General features: G+C 40.2%; 2 protein-coding genes across 3 annotated transcripts; both read right to left on the minus strand.

Annotated features, from left to right (window-relative positions):
• Window positions 1-4,255: 4,255 nt before the first annotated feature.
• glod5 (glyoxalase domain containing 5) lies at window positions 4,256-5,946 on the minus strand. Its single transcript, XM_017475263.3, has 4 exons — window positions 5,779-5,946; window positions 5,175-5,330; window positions 4,642-4,797; window positions 4,256-4,542 (listed from the first exon to the last, which is right to left on the minus strand). The coding sequence occupies exons 1-4, from the start codon at window positions 5,824-5,826 to the stop codon at window positions 4,420-4,422; spliced, it is 483 nt and encodes a 160-aa protein (XP_017330752.1). The 5' UTR covers window positions 5,827-5,946; the 3' UTR covers window positions 4,256-4,419.
• Window positions 5,947-10,535: 4,589 nt separating this feature from the next.
• On the minus strand, window positions 10,536-18,211 carry rlim (ring finger protein, LIM domain interacting). 2 transcript variants are annotated; one of them, XM_017475035.3, is made up of 4 exons: window positions 18,034-18,211; window positions 16,456-16,660; window positions 13,877-14,014; window positions 10,536-13,752 (listed from the first exon to the last, which is right to left on the minus strand). In XM_017475035.3, exons 2-4 carry the CDS (start codon window positions 16,622-16,624, stop codon window positions 12,128-12,130), a joined length of 1,932 nt encoding a protein of 643 aa, XP_017330524.1. In that variant the 5' UTR covers window positions 16,625-16,660; window positions 18,034-18,211; the 3' UTR covers window positions 10,536-12,127. The 2 variants fall into 2 exon arrangements, with proteins under 2 accessions (XP_017330524.1, XP_053538146.1); XM_053682171.1 differs by lacking the exon at window positions 18,034-18,211 and adding an exon at window positions 17,705-18,000.
• Window positions 18,212-19,198: the final 987 nt, after the last annotated feature.

Consider the following 19,198-nt stretch of genomic DNA (forward strand, 5'->3'; position numbering starts at 1 on the left):
CACACACACAAACACACATGACTGTAAAAATGATTGCTATTGAACCCATCTGGAGTTTCCATTGCACACAGTGATGATGAATGAAACAAAACAAAGCAGAAGTTCTATTTCAACACACTCCCAAAAAAGAAACAGGGTGGTTTGTGTTGCCGTAATTGATAGATTTAATAAGCCTGATTAATAGCATTCACTTCTTTCTTTCTCATGTCTCATTTCACCAGGAAACGTTTCGCTTGCATCATTTTTGCACTGCACGTGTAAAAATGACTTGTTTGTTTATATGATATTCTTATTGCACTAGTTGAAATAAAAGTAAAGTTGCTGTGTGAACCAGAGAGTCTTTATTCCTTTGTTCATGTGACTTTTTGTTGCACTGAACCTTCTTTTATAATCTAAACCTTTCTTTTACCATTATAATGAAAGCTGTGCCATATACCGTAGTATAATGTGATTGGGATTTGGCAGCACTTAAGAAACAAACAGCTCTCCTGTCAGGTTGAAATAGTTTTCCAATCGTTGTGTAATTCTCACATCCTCTCGACCTGTCCTGGTCGATGCCAATAGAGAATGGGACAAGGGCGCACGGTGGTTTAGCGGTTAGCACGTTCGCCTCACACCTCCAGGGTCCGGGGGTTTCCTCCCCCAGTCCAAAGACATGCATGGTAGGCTGATTGGCGTGTATGAATGGGTGTGTAAGTGTGTATGTGATTGTGCCCCGCGATGGATTGGCACCCTGTCCAGGGTGTACCCCACCTTGTGCCCGATGCTCCCTGGGATAGTCTCCAGGCTCCCCAAGACCCTGAAAAGGAGTAAGCAGTTGAAGATGGATGGATGGAGAGAATGAGACAGACATGAGAGGAAGTCTTTCTAAAAATGTTTCTTATTATATAACAGTAATTCCCAACATTTTGTGGTATCCATGCACCAACATGCGACGGGCTACTGTATGGTGACTACACCGGTAACGAATCAAAAATATTTCCTTAAAATAGCCTGATCTCCGAAAAGAGCCAAGAGCTTAATTTATAAACACATTTAAAGAATGAATTCATGAAATCTTTCTACTAAAATGTGTGAACTTGAGGGGAAACTAATTGTGTCTTCTCAGCACTGATAAACATGTCAGAACTGATGGGTTTGGTTATCACACCTATGCTACAGGTGCAAGCCGTATGATTAGTATTGAAAAAACACTGCAGGATTTCTTTAACATCGTTTTATTTTATATATATATATATATATATATATATATATATATATATATATATATATATATATATATATATACCAAAACCTTAACAATTTTTTATTTGTACTGTACTTTTTCAGTATAATTATAAATGTTTAAAATGATGACATCCTGTAATCAACCAAACATTGGGTTCGTGCTGTTATTTGAAAATATTTTCCTATAACATTATGCCCTGTCATGTTTCTTTCTTACTTAGATAGCATCTTACTCATACTCAAGGTCATTTCGTAATTCAACCTATAGACAGGAATGTTAAGTGTTTTTCAAAATGGTGATTGTCTGACATGAGTGATGGTTCGGAATGTAGTGGGCATGGACTTGACAAGTGACGCATGCAGAAAGTCAACAGGACATTGCTACAGAGTCGCCACTCAATCAATCACCAGGGTCATAATAGACTGTCTGGTGGGGCAAGCTGTATGATTAGTGTTGAAAAAACACTGCAGGATTTCTTTAACATCGTTTAATGTAAAAAAAAAAAAAAAAATGTATACATACAGTGAGGGAAAGAAGTATTTGATCCCCTGCTGATTTTGTACGTTTGCCCACTGACAAAGAAATGATCAGTCTATAATTTTAATGGTAGTTGTATTTGAACAGTGAGAGACAGAACAACAACAAGAAAATCCAGAAAAACGCATGTCAAAAATGTTATAAATTGATTTGCATTTTGAGGGAAATAAGTATTTGACCCCCTCTCAATCAGAAAGATTTCTGGCTCCCAGGTGTCTTTTATACAGGTAACGAGCTGAGATTAGGAGCACACTCTTAAAGGGAGTTCTCCTAATCTCAGCTTGTATAAAAGACACCTGTCCACAGAAGCAATCAATCAATCAGATTCCAAACTCTCCACCATGGCCAAGACCAAAGAGCTCTCCAAGGATGTCAGGGACAAGATTGTAGACCTACACAAGTCTGGAATGGGCTACAAGACCATTGCCAAGCAGCTTGGTGAGAAGGTGACAACAGTTGGTGCGATTATTCGCAAATGGAAGAAACACAAAAGAACTGTCAATCTCCCTCGGCCTGGGGCTCCATGCAAGGTCTCACCTCGTGGAGTTGCATTGATCATGAGAACAGTGAGGAATCAGCCCAGAACTACATGGGAGGATCTTGTTAATGATCTCAAGGCAGCTGGGACCATAGTCACCAAGAAAACAATTGGTAACACACTACGCCGTGAAGGACTGAAATCCTGCAGCGCGCGCAAGGTCCGCTGCTCAAGAAAGCACATATACATGCCCGTCTGAAGTTTGCCAATGAACATCTGAATGATTCAGAGGACAACTGGGTGAAAGTGTTGTGGTCAGATGAGACCAAAATGGAGCTCTTTGGCATCAACTCAACTTGCCGTGTTTGGAGGAGGAGGAATGCTGCCTATGACCCCTGGAACACCATCCTCACCGTCAAACATGGAGGTGGAAACATTATGCTTTAGGGTTTTTTTTCTGCTAAGGGGACAGGACAACTTCACCGCATCAAAGGGACGATGGACGGGGCCATGTACCATCAAATCTTGGGTGAAAACCTCCTTCCCTCAGACAGGGCACTGAAAATGGGTCGTGGATGGGTATTCCAGCATGACAATGACCCAAAACACACGGCCAAGGCAACAAAGGAGTGGCTCAAGAAGAAGCACATTAAGGTCCTGGAGTGACCTAGCCAGTCTCCAGACCTAAATCCCATACAAAATTTGTGGAGAGAGCTGAAGGTTCGAGTTGCCAAACGTCAGCCTCGAAACCTTAATGACTTGGAGAAGATCTGCAAAGAGGAGTGGGACAAAATCCCTCCTGAGATGTGTGCAAACGTACAAAATCAGCAGGGGATCAAATACTTTTTTCCCTCACTGTACATTATATATATATATATATATATATATATATATATATATATATATATATATATATATATATACACACCACAGCACCATTGAATTCTCAATAAATATCTGATTAATGTTCTACAACAGCAGCTCAAGTAAAAGTTCAATCTCTAATTCAAATCACAAGTTCATATCAATGCGCCCGTTCTAATACGTAATAATTGAGGAGCAATTCCATGCTGTACGCCAGGCTCTCCACAGAATCTAAGCCTAATTATAAACGAATATAAAAAGTTAGTGAAGACAGTAAAATGTCCAGCATGTCAACCTTGATACTCTCTGGTCTGGTTTTTGGTACGAAGATATTTATTTAACATTCTCCAGTGACAATGACATTTGTAACTGTCAGTCATGTTTCTGACACGGAAAATTCATCGAAACAGAGGACAATAAGCATTTTCCAGTTTCTCAGTAACACAGTAAGCTCTATTTCTGTCTTAACGTCAAGTGGGAAAGAAAAAAAAAGACTGGTGAGGGAACTGTTTGTAATAAAAGTGATAACAGGAATTATTTTGTCTTGCAGACGTCCTACAAATATTAAATGTACTCTGTTGTAAATGTACGGTATTTATTTTACAGCAAATACTGTTGTATGATGTTACTGGATTGTACAGTAAACGACTGGGTATTTAGAACTGTGCATTGGTTTACAGTAAAATACCAGAAAATGAAATGTATAGTGGGATATCTCGTGCTTTAGGTGGGAGTGAGAATGGTAAATAAATAAATAGCATCTTACTCATACTCAAGGTCATTTCGTAATTCAACCTATAGACAGGAATGTTAAGTGTTTTTCAAAATGGTGATTGTCTGACATGAGTGACGGTTCGGAATGTAGTGGGCATGGACTTGACAAGTGACGCATGCAGAACGTCAACAGGACATTGCTACAGAGTCGCCACTCAATCAATCACCAGGGTCATAATAGACTGTCTGGGGGCGGGTGGGATCTTTAGACTGCATTAGTAGAGCAACACCTGAGAAAAAATGTGGACGCTGTAACAAGTAGTGTAGGGGGATCAGTTGTAGCTGGAGATCTTTATCAGGTTGTTGTCAATGTCTCGGAGGTTTGCTGTATAATTGACTAAAGAAATATATATTTAATGATTATTACCAGAACGTAAATTCTCAAACACACCTTTTATTTTATCGCATTGTGTACAGGGCGATTAATATTACATCTACCAAGAATGTACGGTACATTTTCACAAGTTTTACAGCATCACAAGTTTCAACATTCTTTTGGGTGATTTTGGTCCAGAATTAGACTGCTGTTGTTCAAGTCTTAGTTATTGTAGTTGGAGACTTCAATCAGGTTGTGGTCAGGGTCTCGGAAGTACAAGGATTTGATGGAGCCTACCGCTCCCGTCCTCTCGACTGGCCCTTCCTCAATCTTCACGCCACATTCCTGTCGACAGACGAGGAAGAAAAACGACAACAATTAGGAAATCAACATTGCATGGTCTTCTGTAGTCTGAAAGACTGGACTGTTCTGAATTAGATGCACCTTCAGATGGGCAGCGACTGTTTCCAGCGGGGTCCTCGTGATGAGACAAAGATCTGCTGAGCCCGGCACAGGATTATTGGCTTTCGGCTCAAACTCTTTCCCAACCTCGTGCAGGTTGAATTTCTGCTCTCCAAAGCTCAGAGCCTTACGGTTTCCCTACGATGTAGAGCAAAGTAAAGCTATAGTGTAGGATAAAGCTGATCAATACATTACATTCATATTGCAACAACAATTACAAATAATTCGTGGTGTGAATTCCTTTAGACCGTAGATTGATAGATCTAGAGACAGACAGATAGAATTGAGATGTTACTCTGTTAGTGTAATCTACGTTAAGACTCGTCCACTGCTTTATGTCAAGAAGCAACACTATTAATAAAAGTTCTGCGTGTAGTTGAGTGGAAGCGCGTTATCAGTACAATGCTGCCACCGTGTGGTAGGTTTTATATTACAAGTACGTAATATTTCTATCACTAATAGAAGAAACCACTGATACCTGCGTTGTGAATGGGCTACAAGTGGTCTAAGTCTACCTTAAATGTAACTACACTCATTCCCAGGACTGAGGAGTAGAAATCCGTGCTTCTCTTCACATCCCGAACCGTCAGCACGAGATGATCCAGATGGCTGATCTGAACCGGACACGAGCTTTTCAGGCGAGCTCGAACTGCTCCACTCAACACAGCCGACTTTATAAGACCAGAGTGACAAACAAACAAACAAACAAACAAACAAAACAAAACGTTCAGCGTCAAAATAAACACACATATACTGCCATGTGCACTCCATTTTTAGTCAACGGTCAATCACGTGTATTACTTTATCTTCTTCTACTTTTCGCGTGCGGTGTTATTGGAGTATTTACGGTACAAGGAAATTCGCCTACTGACCTAGCACGCCAGGCTTGTTAAATTAACAATGCTGTTTACGTATTATTCTTTGAATTGTTCATGAAATATAACTGATATAGACAGCTAACGTCGAATAATCTTATGGCGTCTTTAAAAACCTACTTTTAAAACCTACTTTAAAAGCGCACTTTTTAAAATATATATATATATATATATATATATACGGAAGTATGTAATGACTCTACTGTAAGTTCATAATAAAGTAATGAACAGGGCGCTACATTACCGATGTGTAGATTCCCTGACGAAACAATCCACAGACTCGGAAAGCCATGACACCACGGAATAATCAGACTTTAACCTTTTTGGTGATTTTTATGTCGCTGCTTTTTAACAGCTTACCAGACTGGAGAAGCTCAATAACCCGAGTACAGTTTCAAAGCTATTACGTTTTACCGTAATAACTGAAATTTCTCACCTGTTAGTGTACCAGACATTTACTGTATATCATACACCGATCAGCCATAACATCGATTATCTCTTTAAAATGGCACCTGTCGATGGGTTGGATGTATTAGGCAGCAAGAGAATAGTTCTTTCTTGAAGTTGATGTGTTGGAAGCAGGAAAAATGGGCAAGCGTACAGGGATCTGAGAGACTTTGACAAGGCCCAGGTTGTGATGGTTAGACGACCGGGTCGGAGCATCTCCAAAACAATAGGTCTTGTGGGATGTTCCAAGTATGCAGTGGTTAGTACATATGAAAAGAGGTCCGAGGAAGGAAACCCGGTGACCTGGTGACAGGGTCATGGACACTCGTTGACTCACAGTGTGTGGGGAACGAAGGTTAGACCGTCTTGTCCGACCCCACAGAAGAGCTACTGTAGGACAGATTGCTGAAAACGATCGCGCTGGATATGATAGAAAGGTGTCAGAACACAGCGCGTCGTAGGTTGGGGCTGCGTATGGGACCGCAGACAGAGCCCATGCTCTCTGGGTATGTTGACCCCTGTCCATCACCGAAAGCACCTAAAATGGGTACGCGGTCATCAGAACGGGTCGTGGCCTTAGCAAAAGTGTATTAAGTTGCTGAGAAAACCCGTTTGGACAACAGAATATTTGTTTGTGTTTGGATGGACCTACTGTCAGTCATTTTATAGACACTCTATGGGCCACTATAGATCCTGGGGGCGGAGCTTCATGAACATGGGTGAGAATCATTCAAATGTGGAAGCCACCATACTGTTAGAGATCTTTAAAAATAATAATAATAATAATAATAATAATAATAATTTCCCAGTCTGTTCAAATGCATACTGGGTCTGGAAATGCTCAATATCCACATATTCATTCAAATGATAAAATAAAAAAAAATTCAAATTCACCATTTTGTACAGAAATCGTATCCCACATGACCAGTGAATGCTTGAATCTGATTGGTCAAGTGTCCGTTAGCTTTTGACGTCACATGATGTCAAATGCACGTCATGCGACACCGTTAGCTTTAGCAGAAAACCCAGAGTCAACAAAAATGAATTTCTTCCGTTTACGGTTTACGTCAGCATTACATTTTAGGCCCAACAAGACCTCAGACCTCCAAGTCCTCTAAGGCATGGGAGCATTTTACGTTAAATGCCGTGAAGAAGAATGTAACCTGCAAACTTTATAAAGTGGAGCTTGTGTAGCACGGAAGCATGACAGTGATGCACGAGCACAAACTTACATTTATATCCAAAATGTTCCTCTGTGTGCAAGAGGCTGGCGAAATTGGTGCGAGTTGCTCAAAAGGTTCAGTTTAAATCAAGGTTATCATCATTATATGCTGTATTTGTGCGCTTGCAGTATCAATACAGGTGCATCTCAAAAAATTTGAATATCGTGGAAAAGTTCATTTTTTCCCCGTAATTTAATTCAAAAAGTGGAACTTTCATAGATTCTATATTCATTACACAAAGTGAAATATTTTAGGCCTTTTTTTTTGTTTGTTTTAGTCTCGATGATTACGGCTTACAGCTCACGGAAATCAAAAATCCAGCATATCAAAATATTCGAATAAAGAATTTATAATACAGAAATGTCAACCTGTCGACCTCTAATCAGCAAATTAACTCGAAACACCTGTGAAGGTTTCCTGAGTCTTTAATCTCTCGGTCTGGTTCAGTACACGCGACCACAATCACGGGGAAGATGAACGTCAATGTTGTATTTCATTTGGAAATCAAGGTCCCAGAGTCTGGAGGACGAGTGGAGACGAACAGAATCCAAGCTGCTTGAAGTCCAGTGTGAAGTTTCCACAGTCAGTGATGATTTGGGTTGCCATGTCATCTGCTGGTGTTGGTCCAGTGTGTTTTCTCAAGTCGAGAGTCGATGCAGCGTCTACCAGGAGATTTTAGAGAAGTTCATGCTTCCATCTGCTGACGAGCTTTATGGAGATGCTGATTTCCTTTTCCAGCAGGACTCGACACCTCCCACAGTGCCAAAACTACTAGTAACTGGTTTACTGTCCGTGGTGTTACTGTGCTTGATCGTCCAGCCGACTCGCCTGACCCGAACCCCATAGAGAATCTACGAGAGACACCAGAACCGACAATACAGACGAGCTGAAGTCCACTATCAAAGCAACCTGGGCTTCCAGAACACCTCAGCAGTGCCACACGCTGATCGCCTCCATGCCACGCCGCACTGATACAGTAATTCCTGCAAAAGGATTAAAACCCAGACCGAGTATCGGCGCATAAATTAACACACTTTTCATCAGGTCGACATTTCTGTATTATAAATTCTTTATTCGAATATTTTGAGATACTGGATTTTTGATTTCTGTAAACTGTAATCAAGATTTATAAAAAAAATAAATAAATTTAAAAAAAGGCTTGGAAGATTTCTCTTGTGTAATGAATCTACAATATATGAAAGTTCCACTTTTTGCATTAAATTACAGAAAAAAATGAACTTTTCCATGATATTACATTTTTTTGAGCTGCACCTGCACTGTTTATTATAACAGGAACGTCATCCAATTAATCGCTAAAATAACTGGCCAATGAATCGATTATGAAAACAATCGTTAGTTGCAGCACTAGTGTAAATACTGATTTTCCTCATACTCGTGCACGTCACGTGCCAATCACACTTAAATTACCAGGTGTGCACAGAGCACAGCTGATTTGCAGCTCACACAGCAGAAGTGACTCTCAGGGGTAGAAGCGGAAGCTATTTTGACTCACGTCTACGCCAATAAAACTAAACATTATTTAACATCTTTACCCTCGAAATCGAGAGCCGAATGACAGAAAAGTCTAATTACATGTGGAATTAACTGAAGTGAAAAGAAAATATTTTGACAACAATCGGCTGAACCCAGGTGATCACGGACACCAAGCACATCACAAAGACGTAGTTTTGTTTTTAATTTAAAGCAAACTGTATTGGTGACCGTCAGCCAGGAATCCATCTCACCCTCCCCAGTGATGTGTTAGCAAAGCGGGAAACGTCGTAGGAAGCACGACGACGGCACATTGGAGCTCGAGACACACTAGACGTAGCTAGATCTAATGAAGTTTCACACAGCATTAAAGAAGATGCACTGGAAAACGTCCCATTATGCGTAACTATAAATAAATAAGAAGTAAAAAAAAAAAAAAAAGGGAATCATTGGAAAACTGCTATGGAATAAGAGATACAAATGACATGCTGGTATTGTAATTCAATCATCTTGAGGGTGGGAGCAGTACCCCTCCTCTGCATCGGGTCACATCCCACCATCCCATCGGTACTGTCCTATAAAGGCACGACCCATCCCGAATTATTCCTCACTTCCTTCACTGTCTATTAACTCAAACACTTCAAGATCTGTGTAGCCTGAAGACAGAATAATTTCAGCTTATTTTACAACCACTGTGTGCTGTGATGCAAACATTTATGCAAATGTTTGCAGCAGTACATTTACCACACGAGCACCAGAAAAAAAAACTAGCCTGAAAAAGTAAACACACCCTGTATAGCCAGTTATAGTTCTGTTTCATTAACGACTATTAAATATTATAATATCCACCTTAAGCAATGAGTAAACATCCATGAATATGTTTACAAGGGTTAAAAAGAGCTCTCTCGAGTCATCACATTATATAGGGACTATGTTGGCATCGAATTCGCTGTTAAAAGGTCCAGGTGGTCTCAGTTTTTGTTTTGTTTTTTTTAAACAATATAAAAATGAAAATGTATAAATAAATAAATAAATAAATGAATGAATACAAACACATGATGTCCACTGTAATAGCCACAGGGTCTGAATGGTTTACTAATAAAGTTCAACAGTACGTGACTGACTCAGTCACCAGAAAGCAGGTTCACAAACACGGTGCATTGCTTACATTCTCTCAAATGAATCCGATGAATAAAATGTCTCCATCTGAAGCACTCGTTCGTATGTAACTACCCAAATTCACTCCGAATAAAAATAGGATAGTGCAGCTAGTTTGTTACGGTTCACATTCTATATAAATAATTAGGCCTTTGTGGTTTCACATTATATATTTTATACACACTCGTACACACGACGCGGCTCGAAGGAACCCGTCGCCGCCGAATCTCGGCGGAGAATGCGAAGAAGAAAGAAAGAAAGAAAGAAAAAAAAAATGCTGTGGAGAGAACAGGTGCACAAAACTTCCACTCAAAGAACTAAGTAATGAATACAACAGCCAACATTAAGCCGAAACCCTGACAAAACAACTTTAGGAACATCTATTATTAGTTAAAGCCTATAAAACACGTTTTCTTGCTTGATTTAAGATAGAAACGCACACCTACGCACGCCGTTTCCTGAAGTTCAGAAGCCCGTACCATGACTCATTCGGGTTAATAATAGAGCAAACCGAACAGAAGGTGAGAGAACGCGAGAAAATACTGACAATGTGCAGAATTCATTTCATAAAAAGTCCAAAGAGTCCCACATTCAAATTTATTAAATGTCACCAGCACAGTTTCGGAAAAAAACGGCCCAAGGTATGAAGCACTCTGGGTTTAATTAGCACAACACACTGGTATAGGGCGACTTTATTTTTAATGTGGTCAGTTTGTCAGCAAACTTAGTGGGTTAGCCATATATGTGACTAACAAAATATTTTAACTGAAGCCTATACATGCTTAAAAAAAAACAAAAAAAAAAAACAAAACTTTAAAAAAAACTTAAACAAAAAAAAAAAAAAAAAAAAAAAGTAACAACGCCACCCCACTGACTAAAATGCAACTTGCATTTATAAAACATTCTGAACTATATCTGGGCTGCATTAAACGACATCTGAGGCTGCATGCCAATAGTGCAAAAAAAAAAAAGAAAAGAAAAGAAAAAAAAAAGATGAAATCCTGCTGTGACCAGTCAGAGAGAATACTTGGGAAGGGGCTCCACTTTAGAAGAATTAAGACGACTTTATGATATTATTATTGTTTTTTTTTTTTGTCGTTTTTTTTTTTTGTCGTTTTTTTTTTTGTCTGTCCGTCTTTACTCATTCTTCAGTACTCTTCAACCGGAAACTTTATTTACCAAATACATTAAAAACCTACTATTGTATAATATGAAGAAAGAACCTTCAGTGTTTCAGTTCGGCACAACAGAGTAGTGCTATTGCAATAAACAGATGTAAAGAAACCTTGTTTCCAGGAGATAACTCTTCAATATAAACTTCAATCCTCACGGTCTGTATCAAGTTTATACAGCTCAAATTCTTCTTTTGTAAAATATTGCACTAGCGTTTGTGTGTAGGGAAGTCTTTTAACTCGTTCGGAAATATGAAGTCACTTGAACGACCACTGAATCTGAAAATCCTTGGGAGTAAATACAGCATGATGGCTCGATTATAAGGCTCGAAACTCACCTTTGAACTTCCCCCCCCCACACAACAATACTGAGGAACACTCCTTCTTAACCTCAAAAGAAAAAATTATTATTTTTTAAATAATCAATGAGAGATATTCCAGACACAGATTCAATTAAGGCTGAAATGGATTTTTAAGAACTCCCAATGACGATATATTAGACTAGGCTGAATTGATGTACGAGGAAACACGGTCCTTAGCTTAAGTAACAGGTTCTTGTTGGCCAAACTGAAAACTCACATAGATCATTTAATAGCATTGAATCTTTTTACACTTGTGTATACTGGGAAAAAAAATTTGTAAAAAATTTAAAAAAAAACAAAAAAAAACGTTGCTTATTAACGTTTGCTGAGAACCTAAAATGGAGTCCAAATTGCAATTACAATGGATCGAAGCAATTCTTTAGATAATCCAAAAGCAATAAATTGTACATAAATATATCTTTCGACTATCAGAATGCCTGATTTCCATCTAATCAAATTGCACCCAGTCTAAACGTATAAGCACAAATGATTAGTTAATTCTTAAATCACAAGGTAGCACTGTAATCAAACATATTTTGGATAAATAACATTTACTATTTCGATGGAACCTTCAGGAGATGAAAGTCTGGATTGGAGCATAAGTGAAGTGTCTCTGTAAATGTACTCTACAATCTGTTGCTCTAGTATAGTTTGGGTTTGCGTGTCTGCAAGACACGATTCGTTACAAGGTACCAAATGTTATAGTAAGGCGAAAGAATAGCATGACGTATGATAGGAGTCTAGACAACACTCTCTCTGTTGGCAGAAACGAGGACTGCCCTGCGACAGATGGGGCAAGTTGAATTCTCTGAAAGCCAACGGTCAATACAATGCACGTGGTACTCGTGCGAGCAGGGAAGTTTACGAAGCTTGTTGCCTTCAGCATACTCTGTAATGCAGACGCTACAGGTCTTGAGTGCATCACTCTCACCGAAATTGCGCATGGAGAGGTTATCGATTTGCTCTTTGGTGAGGCCCCTGGGCTGATCATCATCGTCGTCGTTGAGCAAGAAGAAATGTGCAAGTCGCAGAAAGGGCAAAGAGCCGGACTCCTCTAGACTGATAGGAGCTCGTTGCCTTGCTCTGCTCTCTCTTAGAGCTGCACCACTATCTTCCCGCTCTTCAGTCTGTGCTTCTGAGCCACTCTGATTTGAGCCTCCTGCCCCAGGTGATGGCTCAGTCACAGTAGAGGGACTTCCAGCATCTGGATTTCCCAGAGCATCGGCTAGATCCGCCGCGGGGTTGGAGCCACGGCTCGAGTCCGTGGAGTCCGAGTCAGAGTCCATGAAGTAGCTGAGTTCGCCAAAGCCAGTCATGATCTGCCGGATCATGGACTGCAGAGCCATGGAAGTGGCCTCGCCAAGCCCAGCATCGGAGATCCTCCTGATGGGAATACGGATAGTACTGACGTACGTCCTCACACCGGCCCGCTCAGAACGTGAAAAGGTCCTGCGAAAGCCTCCACGCTCCGTTTCATACAAGAAAGTGTTGTTGGAGGTCTGTGATCGAGAGCGGGTACGGTTGGCGATGCTGTCTCTCTCGCGGTACTCGCCCGGTCGCACCCTACGAACCTGCAAGTCCAGCATTATTGTTGGAGGACGTCGGGCTGAAGCGCCTCCTTCCCCTGAAGGTGTTTCGGTTTCCTGGTGGGGCTGAGGTGCTGGTTGGGGCTCTGTGGCTGCTATAGTTTCCTCGCTTTCTAACTGTATATTCTGCCGAGAAAGAACGTGTAGTCGTGTCCTGGAGCTGCCGTCCACCTGAACGTCTGGGACAGGTTCAGAAGGACTTCGAGAAGGTAGTCCATGGCGAGCCTGCGGAAGCCCGTCTAACTGGTCCAGGCTGAGGGCTAAATGACTCCTAGCTGTTCGCGCCCTGGTTCTGCGCTGTTCCGGGCTGGGGCTACGAGCTCTAATCTGGCCTCGACTTGGCCGCTCTACTTGAGGCAGACTTGGAGAAGTTGGGAGCGGATTTTGTGGGCTTGTCGGCCTGGTTACAGCTGGGCTATTAGGTGCAGGAAGCTCTGGTTCGACTATAACAGCCATCTCTTCCACCACTGGCTCTTCAACCACCTCTGCCGCCTCCATGGGTGTCTCGGGTTCCGATACAGAGCCATCAGCACGGCTTTGGTCTGCGTCTAGTCGCTCTGCCTCAGTCTGTGTTTGCTGCTCAGCGATGCTGCGATTGATATTGATCTCCAAGCTGAAGCGGAAGTCTCCACTACTTGGATTGGTTCGGCTCACTGCACGCCATGACTGGTTGCCCCGGTGCCCGCTCCTTGTTGTGTTGCCGGTTTGACGCACCGTGTTGAGCCAGTCAAGAAGGGTGTCGCCATTGGATGCTTCTTCTGTACCCTCTGCCTCTGAAACTGAAGAAAACCACATTTTACAGACATGCTGTGATCCGATTCTCCAAGACGTTTTGAAAGAGCACATAACATTACGTGACCTAATAATTTATATTTGAATCGGAGGGTAAACAACCACACGTACCTCTGGGTTCCCCCCTACTGACTTCAGGAATGTTGCTGCTGCTGCTGCTGCTGCTACTACTACTACTACTGTGTGGCTGCTCAGGGCCGTCCCTAATCTGATGAAGGCGATTCAACAAGTCTTCCTCAGTAATTTCACCTGATAAAAAAAATAAAAAACAATACGTTTAAGGTTAAAACAAGCATCTCTCTTTATATGTTTGTTAGTCTGTCTAACAGACACACGTACACCCGTACGGCTGTTGAAGGACAGATAAGATGGCTGCCGAAGTCCGTCAGCATCTCTTTATGACTTATTGTCATTTGAGAACAAAGACAATTGAAAGTAAGTAGAGAAATAAATAAACGTCAGCAGGAATATCGATTACTTTATTTAGAAATTACTGGCATGTAATGACATCAATAAGTAGCTAAACACTGGATACACAATGTAAAAAGAAAACGGTGTAAAATGCTGCATATCCGACTTTCACGCTCCTGATGATCACAACTAGTCCGTTTTAAACGGAGGAAAATGAGCAAGAGTAGTGTATATTAAAATCAAAAGACAACTATACAGTGAAAGAAAATAAACGCAAGCAAGAAAGAAGAGACATTAAATTGGCCATGACGGACTGTTCTACCTTCCTGTAGAGTGAATACATTTTCAAAAAGAGTGCTTAATTGTAAAATATTCATTTCTTAAAGCAATAACAACGAAAAATTCCCCAGAGAAGAATGATTTAAGGATTTATAAGGTCCTGTGCGATGTATAATACTCCTGACTAAGCACTATTGACGCGGTATTAATGCGCATTTAGTGCACATGACGTGTCCTGCACTTTGTTTGTACAACGAAATCTTCAATCCTGGAGAAAAGGAGAACAGAAGGCTAACCTTCGAGATTTAAAAATGACTCAAATGTCCACTTGTAATGAGAAGGAAAAATATAGATCATAAACAAATATCAGTGTGATGCTTTGGTCAAAACATGTGAATGACGCATTACGCAAAGTGTGTATCAAGGCCGAATCGACCGGTTGTCTTTTATTTTGCATTGCTGATTTGGTATAGAGATAAGAACACATTGCCACAAATAATACTTTAACCAGACGTTAATATTGCTGGCTTACTAGTAACACTGTGAGAACACAGTGTGCTCAACAACCTATTATTATTAAAGCTTATATATATATATATATATATATATATATATATATATATATATATATATATATATATATATATATATATATATATATATATATATATATATACACACGCACACACATAGATACGTACAGGTCCTTTCCAACCAAGTCAAAGAATTGTTTGGGAAAATCATGATCTCAATTCTAAGCCAAACACTTAGTGTTTTAGTAAGAATCATGCAGCCCTGATTTCCTGTGACCTTCTAAAAACATTTCTGAGGCTCATCAGCGAATATAAACCAAGTGCGTCTCTTTACACTGGGAGACCAGGCCTAATTCTGTCCGTTCATTATTTTCAGATATCCTGTCGCACTAAACCCATAGGAAACTGAAAGGGGCATAAGGCGTTCCCAAGGTTCAGGTGTCTATTCAAGCCGTTTATTGGAATGTTTCCGTTTGACAAGAACCAAAAGCATGCAGAACCAACAGAGAAGTATCAAAAGGTGTCCGATACGTGTCCGATATTTATCTACCCTACGCTCGGCTGAAGTCGGACCGGTCGAGGCGAAGTCGGATATGCAGAATTTCACCGTGAATGTTTGTTCTCTCCAACATAAAAACACAAGGCGTATGTTCGGTTTATAACTGCTGCTCAAAGAAACTTGTGAACCAGGAACAGGACATTACTGAAAACCACCAGACTTACCAGGACAAGAATTGTCCATTCAATGCCATCTCCTGGCAGGGGTCTCGGCTAAAGGACGCTCCAAAATAACATTCCTTTCCACTGTCCTGGGACAGAAATGAATTGGACGTCTTCAGAGGGCCGCAGAATTGTGCGGTGGTTTTGTTTTGAGCACAAATAAAATTCAAAAGCATGATGATACAAATAAAATGAAATAAAAACACAAGCACTCAGCTACACACAATCAGAACTACTTCGCTTTCCTTTTTTGGTGTGAAATAACTTTTCAGGACGCTCTTATGAGTGAAATACCATACACAAACCGAATATGTATTGATAAACTAACGCATAGCCGTCGTCGTCGTCGTCGTCCCACCCCGCTGTCCCCAAAAGAAAAACAAGTAATCGATTTGCACGCTTAAGTGCACGATTATCCAGGATGACTGCCGTACAGCGTCACCCTTAAATTTTCTGCGTTACCAGATTGTACACTGTCAGATGTAAGTGCATCGGCCGTACCCACACTATCCATCGTTCTCCTGCCTACAAAGATTTTAAGTTAACCCCGAGGAAATGGGAAAAGTCGATGTGAAATACAACGTGCATGTAGGCGGACCGAACAGCAACGGATTAAGCTTGCACAGGATACCTCGTGTGTTAAGGTGCCCCCATAACCAAGAAACTTACCTCTCATAAGGATTAAAAACATAAAAGGTCACAAACAGAAACACACGAACAGTCGGTAGTGACGAACACCAAAGTTACCTGGTGTGCCGAGAAGATTGTTGTCTCTCATCAGCCTGTAGTCCTCCTCGCTCAGATTGTTAACAAACTGGTAGAAGGCCTCCTCTCTGCGAAGGCGGTCCTGCTGCTGCCTGCGTTGCGAATCGGTCTGTTCGCTACTGCCTTGATCTGCATTATCCGAGCCCTCCATTGCAGTCAAACCCAGAAAGAACGTTATCAGCACCACCTGGACGGAAGGACACACCTCAGCAAATGCGTTCAGAATAAATACAGCAAAGGGCAAACATTTTTATTTTATTTTTTATTTCCCCAGAATTAACACCGAACAAAACATTTCCAGCTCGAGATTGCCAAACAACTGCAATACTTTCAAGGCTGTACAGCCTGTAGAGGAGTCCAAACGATTTCAAAATCCTGAGGCGGACAGGGCTGACCTCTTCTGTATTTCAGAGGTAAAAACACATCATACACATTTCCATTTCTGGCATTCACATCAGATTATTTGCTGTTAGAGAGAACAGTTTGGACTCCCAAGCGCAAGACCACCACCGATGATCATAAGAACAATGAGAGGTGCAGCAACAACAACAACAATAATAATAATAATAATAATAATAATAATAATAATAATAGCTACCAGTTTGACCAGCTCAAGCCTGACTTCTGGGGTACAGCCTGTCTTTTTAAACGGGTTAATGCGTGTATTATGTGCTGACCTTTGTTTACATTTTTTTTTAATTGAATGAATGAATGAATAAATAAATAAATAAGGGTCCTGACAAAGGAAATGGAAACAAAATGGCATCATGAAGGAGGCCAAATAACCGAGACAACTAGCTGAACCTAACACATCTTGAACTACACCATCCAGTCAGACAGATGATCCAACCAGTTAAAGCCTGGCTAAACAGCTAGCGAGCAGATTTTTTTTTAACGATTAAAAATAATAATAATAATAATAATAATATATTTTTTTTTAAATCCCAAATTTACACAACTAACAAGACCTTTTACCTATACAACATTATCATATTTATAATTCCGCTGGGAAAAAAAATGTTTAGTCATCTACATCTACGACGACACCGTGAAAATGTAATTAGCAAAAAGCACTGCCATTGTTATTCGTGTTAGCTTGAAAAGTCGTGTCAATGATAACCGCTCGGCTAGTAAACTAGCCATCTGTGTACAAAACCACAACACGGTGCTAATGTCAGTAAGTTCAAACTAGTCGAAGATCAATATTATGGACAGATAACACGATCGTTACCTTTGTTTTTACACAACCGGATCATAATGTTTCCTGAGGAATTAGCTACCTGCTAGTTAGCTTCTCAGAGGCCTTGTCACTTCCGAGAGTTCTATAGCTAGTAAACACTCCGGATGCATTATAAATGAACACACGCTGCAGCAGTTAGCGTGTAAACGCCGCAGTTTCAGACCCTAGTGAAGTACAACAGTAAAGAATGGAAATCAGGAGAGGTTTGAGATTCTGGCCTCAAACTACGTATTTAGCCAACGAGTCAGCTAGCATAGTTAGCAGAACACGAGCTGGAGCTCATCGGTGGCTAGAAATGAAACGATCCACTGAAAGAGTACCTTTTTTTTTTTTTGGTGATCCGTTTCTTTTGATGCTAAACTTCAAAACACCGTGTCTAGTTGTGTATTTCCAAAACGGTGATCTTTTCCGGCATTAGGAACCTATTTTGTCGTACATCAGACCATCCGTTATCTTCACACTCGTTTCCGTTTCCGGTGCGCAGGAATGCTGGGAAATCTTACGAAACGCTAGAATCGTTTCGAAACAAGACGTTCACGTCCTATAAATCACACACACACAGGTATATATGTATGTATGTGTACACATACACACACACACATAGGTATATATGTATGTATGTGTATACATACACACACATATAGGTATAATTGTATGTATGTGTATACATACATACATACATACATATATACATACATATATATATATATATATATATATATATATATATATATATATATATACACATACATATATATATATATACACACATATATATATATACACACACACATATATATAATATATATATATATATATATATATATACACACACATACATACATATATATGTGTGTGTGTGTGTGTGTGTATATATATATATACACACACACACATATATATATGTATATATATATATATATATATATATATATATATATATACACACACATACATACATATATGTGTGTGTGTGTGTGTGTGTGTGTGTGTATATATATATATATATATATATATATATATATATATATATACCTATTTGTATGTATGTGTGTGTGTGTGGGGGGGGGGGGGGGGGGGGGAGTAATTTTAAACCCTGTCATTAACTGTTTGTCCGTGGCTCCTCCCCGAACATGGGGCATTGTGATTCCTGTTCCAACAAGCCCGTATTAGCACTTGTTGCAGTTCCCATTGTTAATAATAACTCTAAAGCATATTTAATTATATCTCTATGGACCTCTTGGAGTTAAAAGATCGAGGGCACACTTGTGCAAGTGTCTATTATACAATTTGTGTTACCAATATGCCATTAAAAACAGCAACCTATGCCAGTATGCGATACATAAAAATTGCATGCATCATTGTGTACTTCAGAATATGATGCTGCCACCACCCTGCTTCACTGTAGGGATGGTATTAGCCAACTGATGAGCAGTACCTGTTTGTTTGGTTTTTTTTTTTGCCAGATGTAACACTTGAAGTTCC

This window comes from Ictalurus punctatus, chromosome 8 (genome assembly GCF_001660625.3).
Source record: "Ictalurus punctatus breed USDA103 chromosome 8, Coco_2.0, whole genome shotgun sequence".
NCBI lineage: Eukaryota > Metazoa > Chordata > Actinopteri > Siluriformes > Ictaluridae > Ictalurus > Ictalurus punctatus.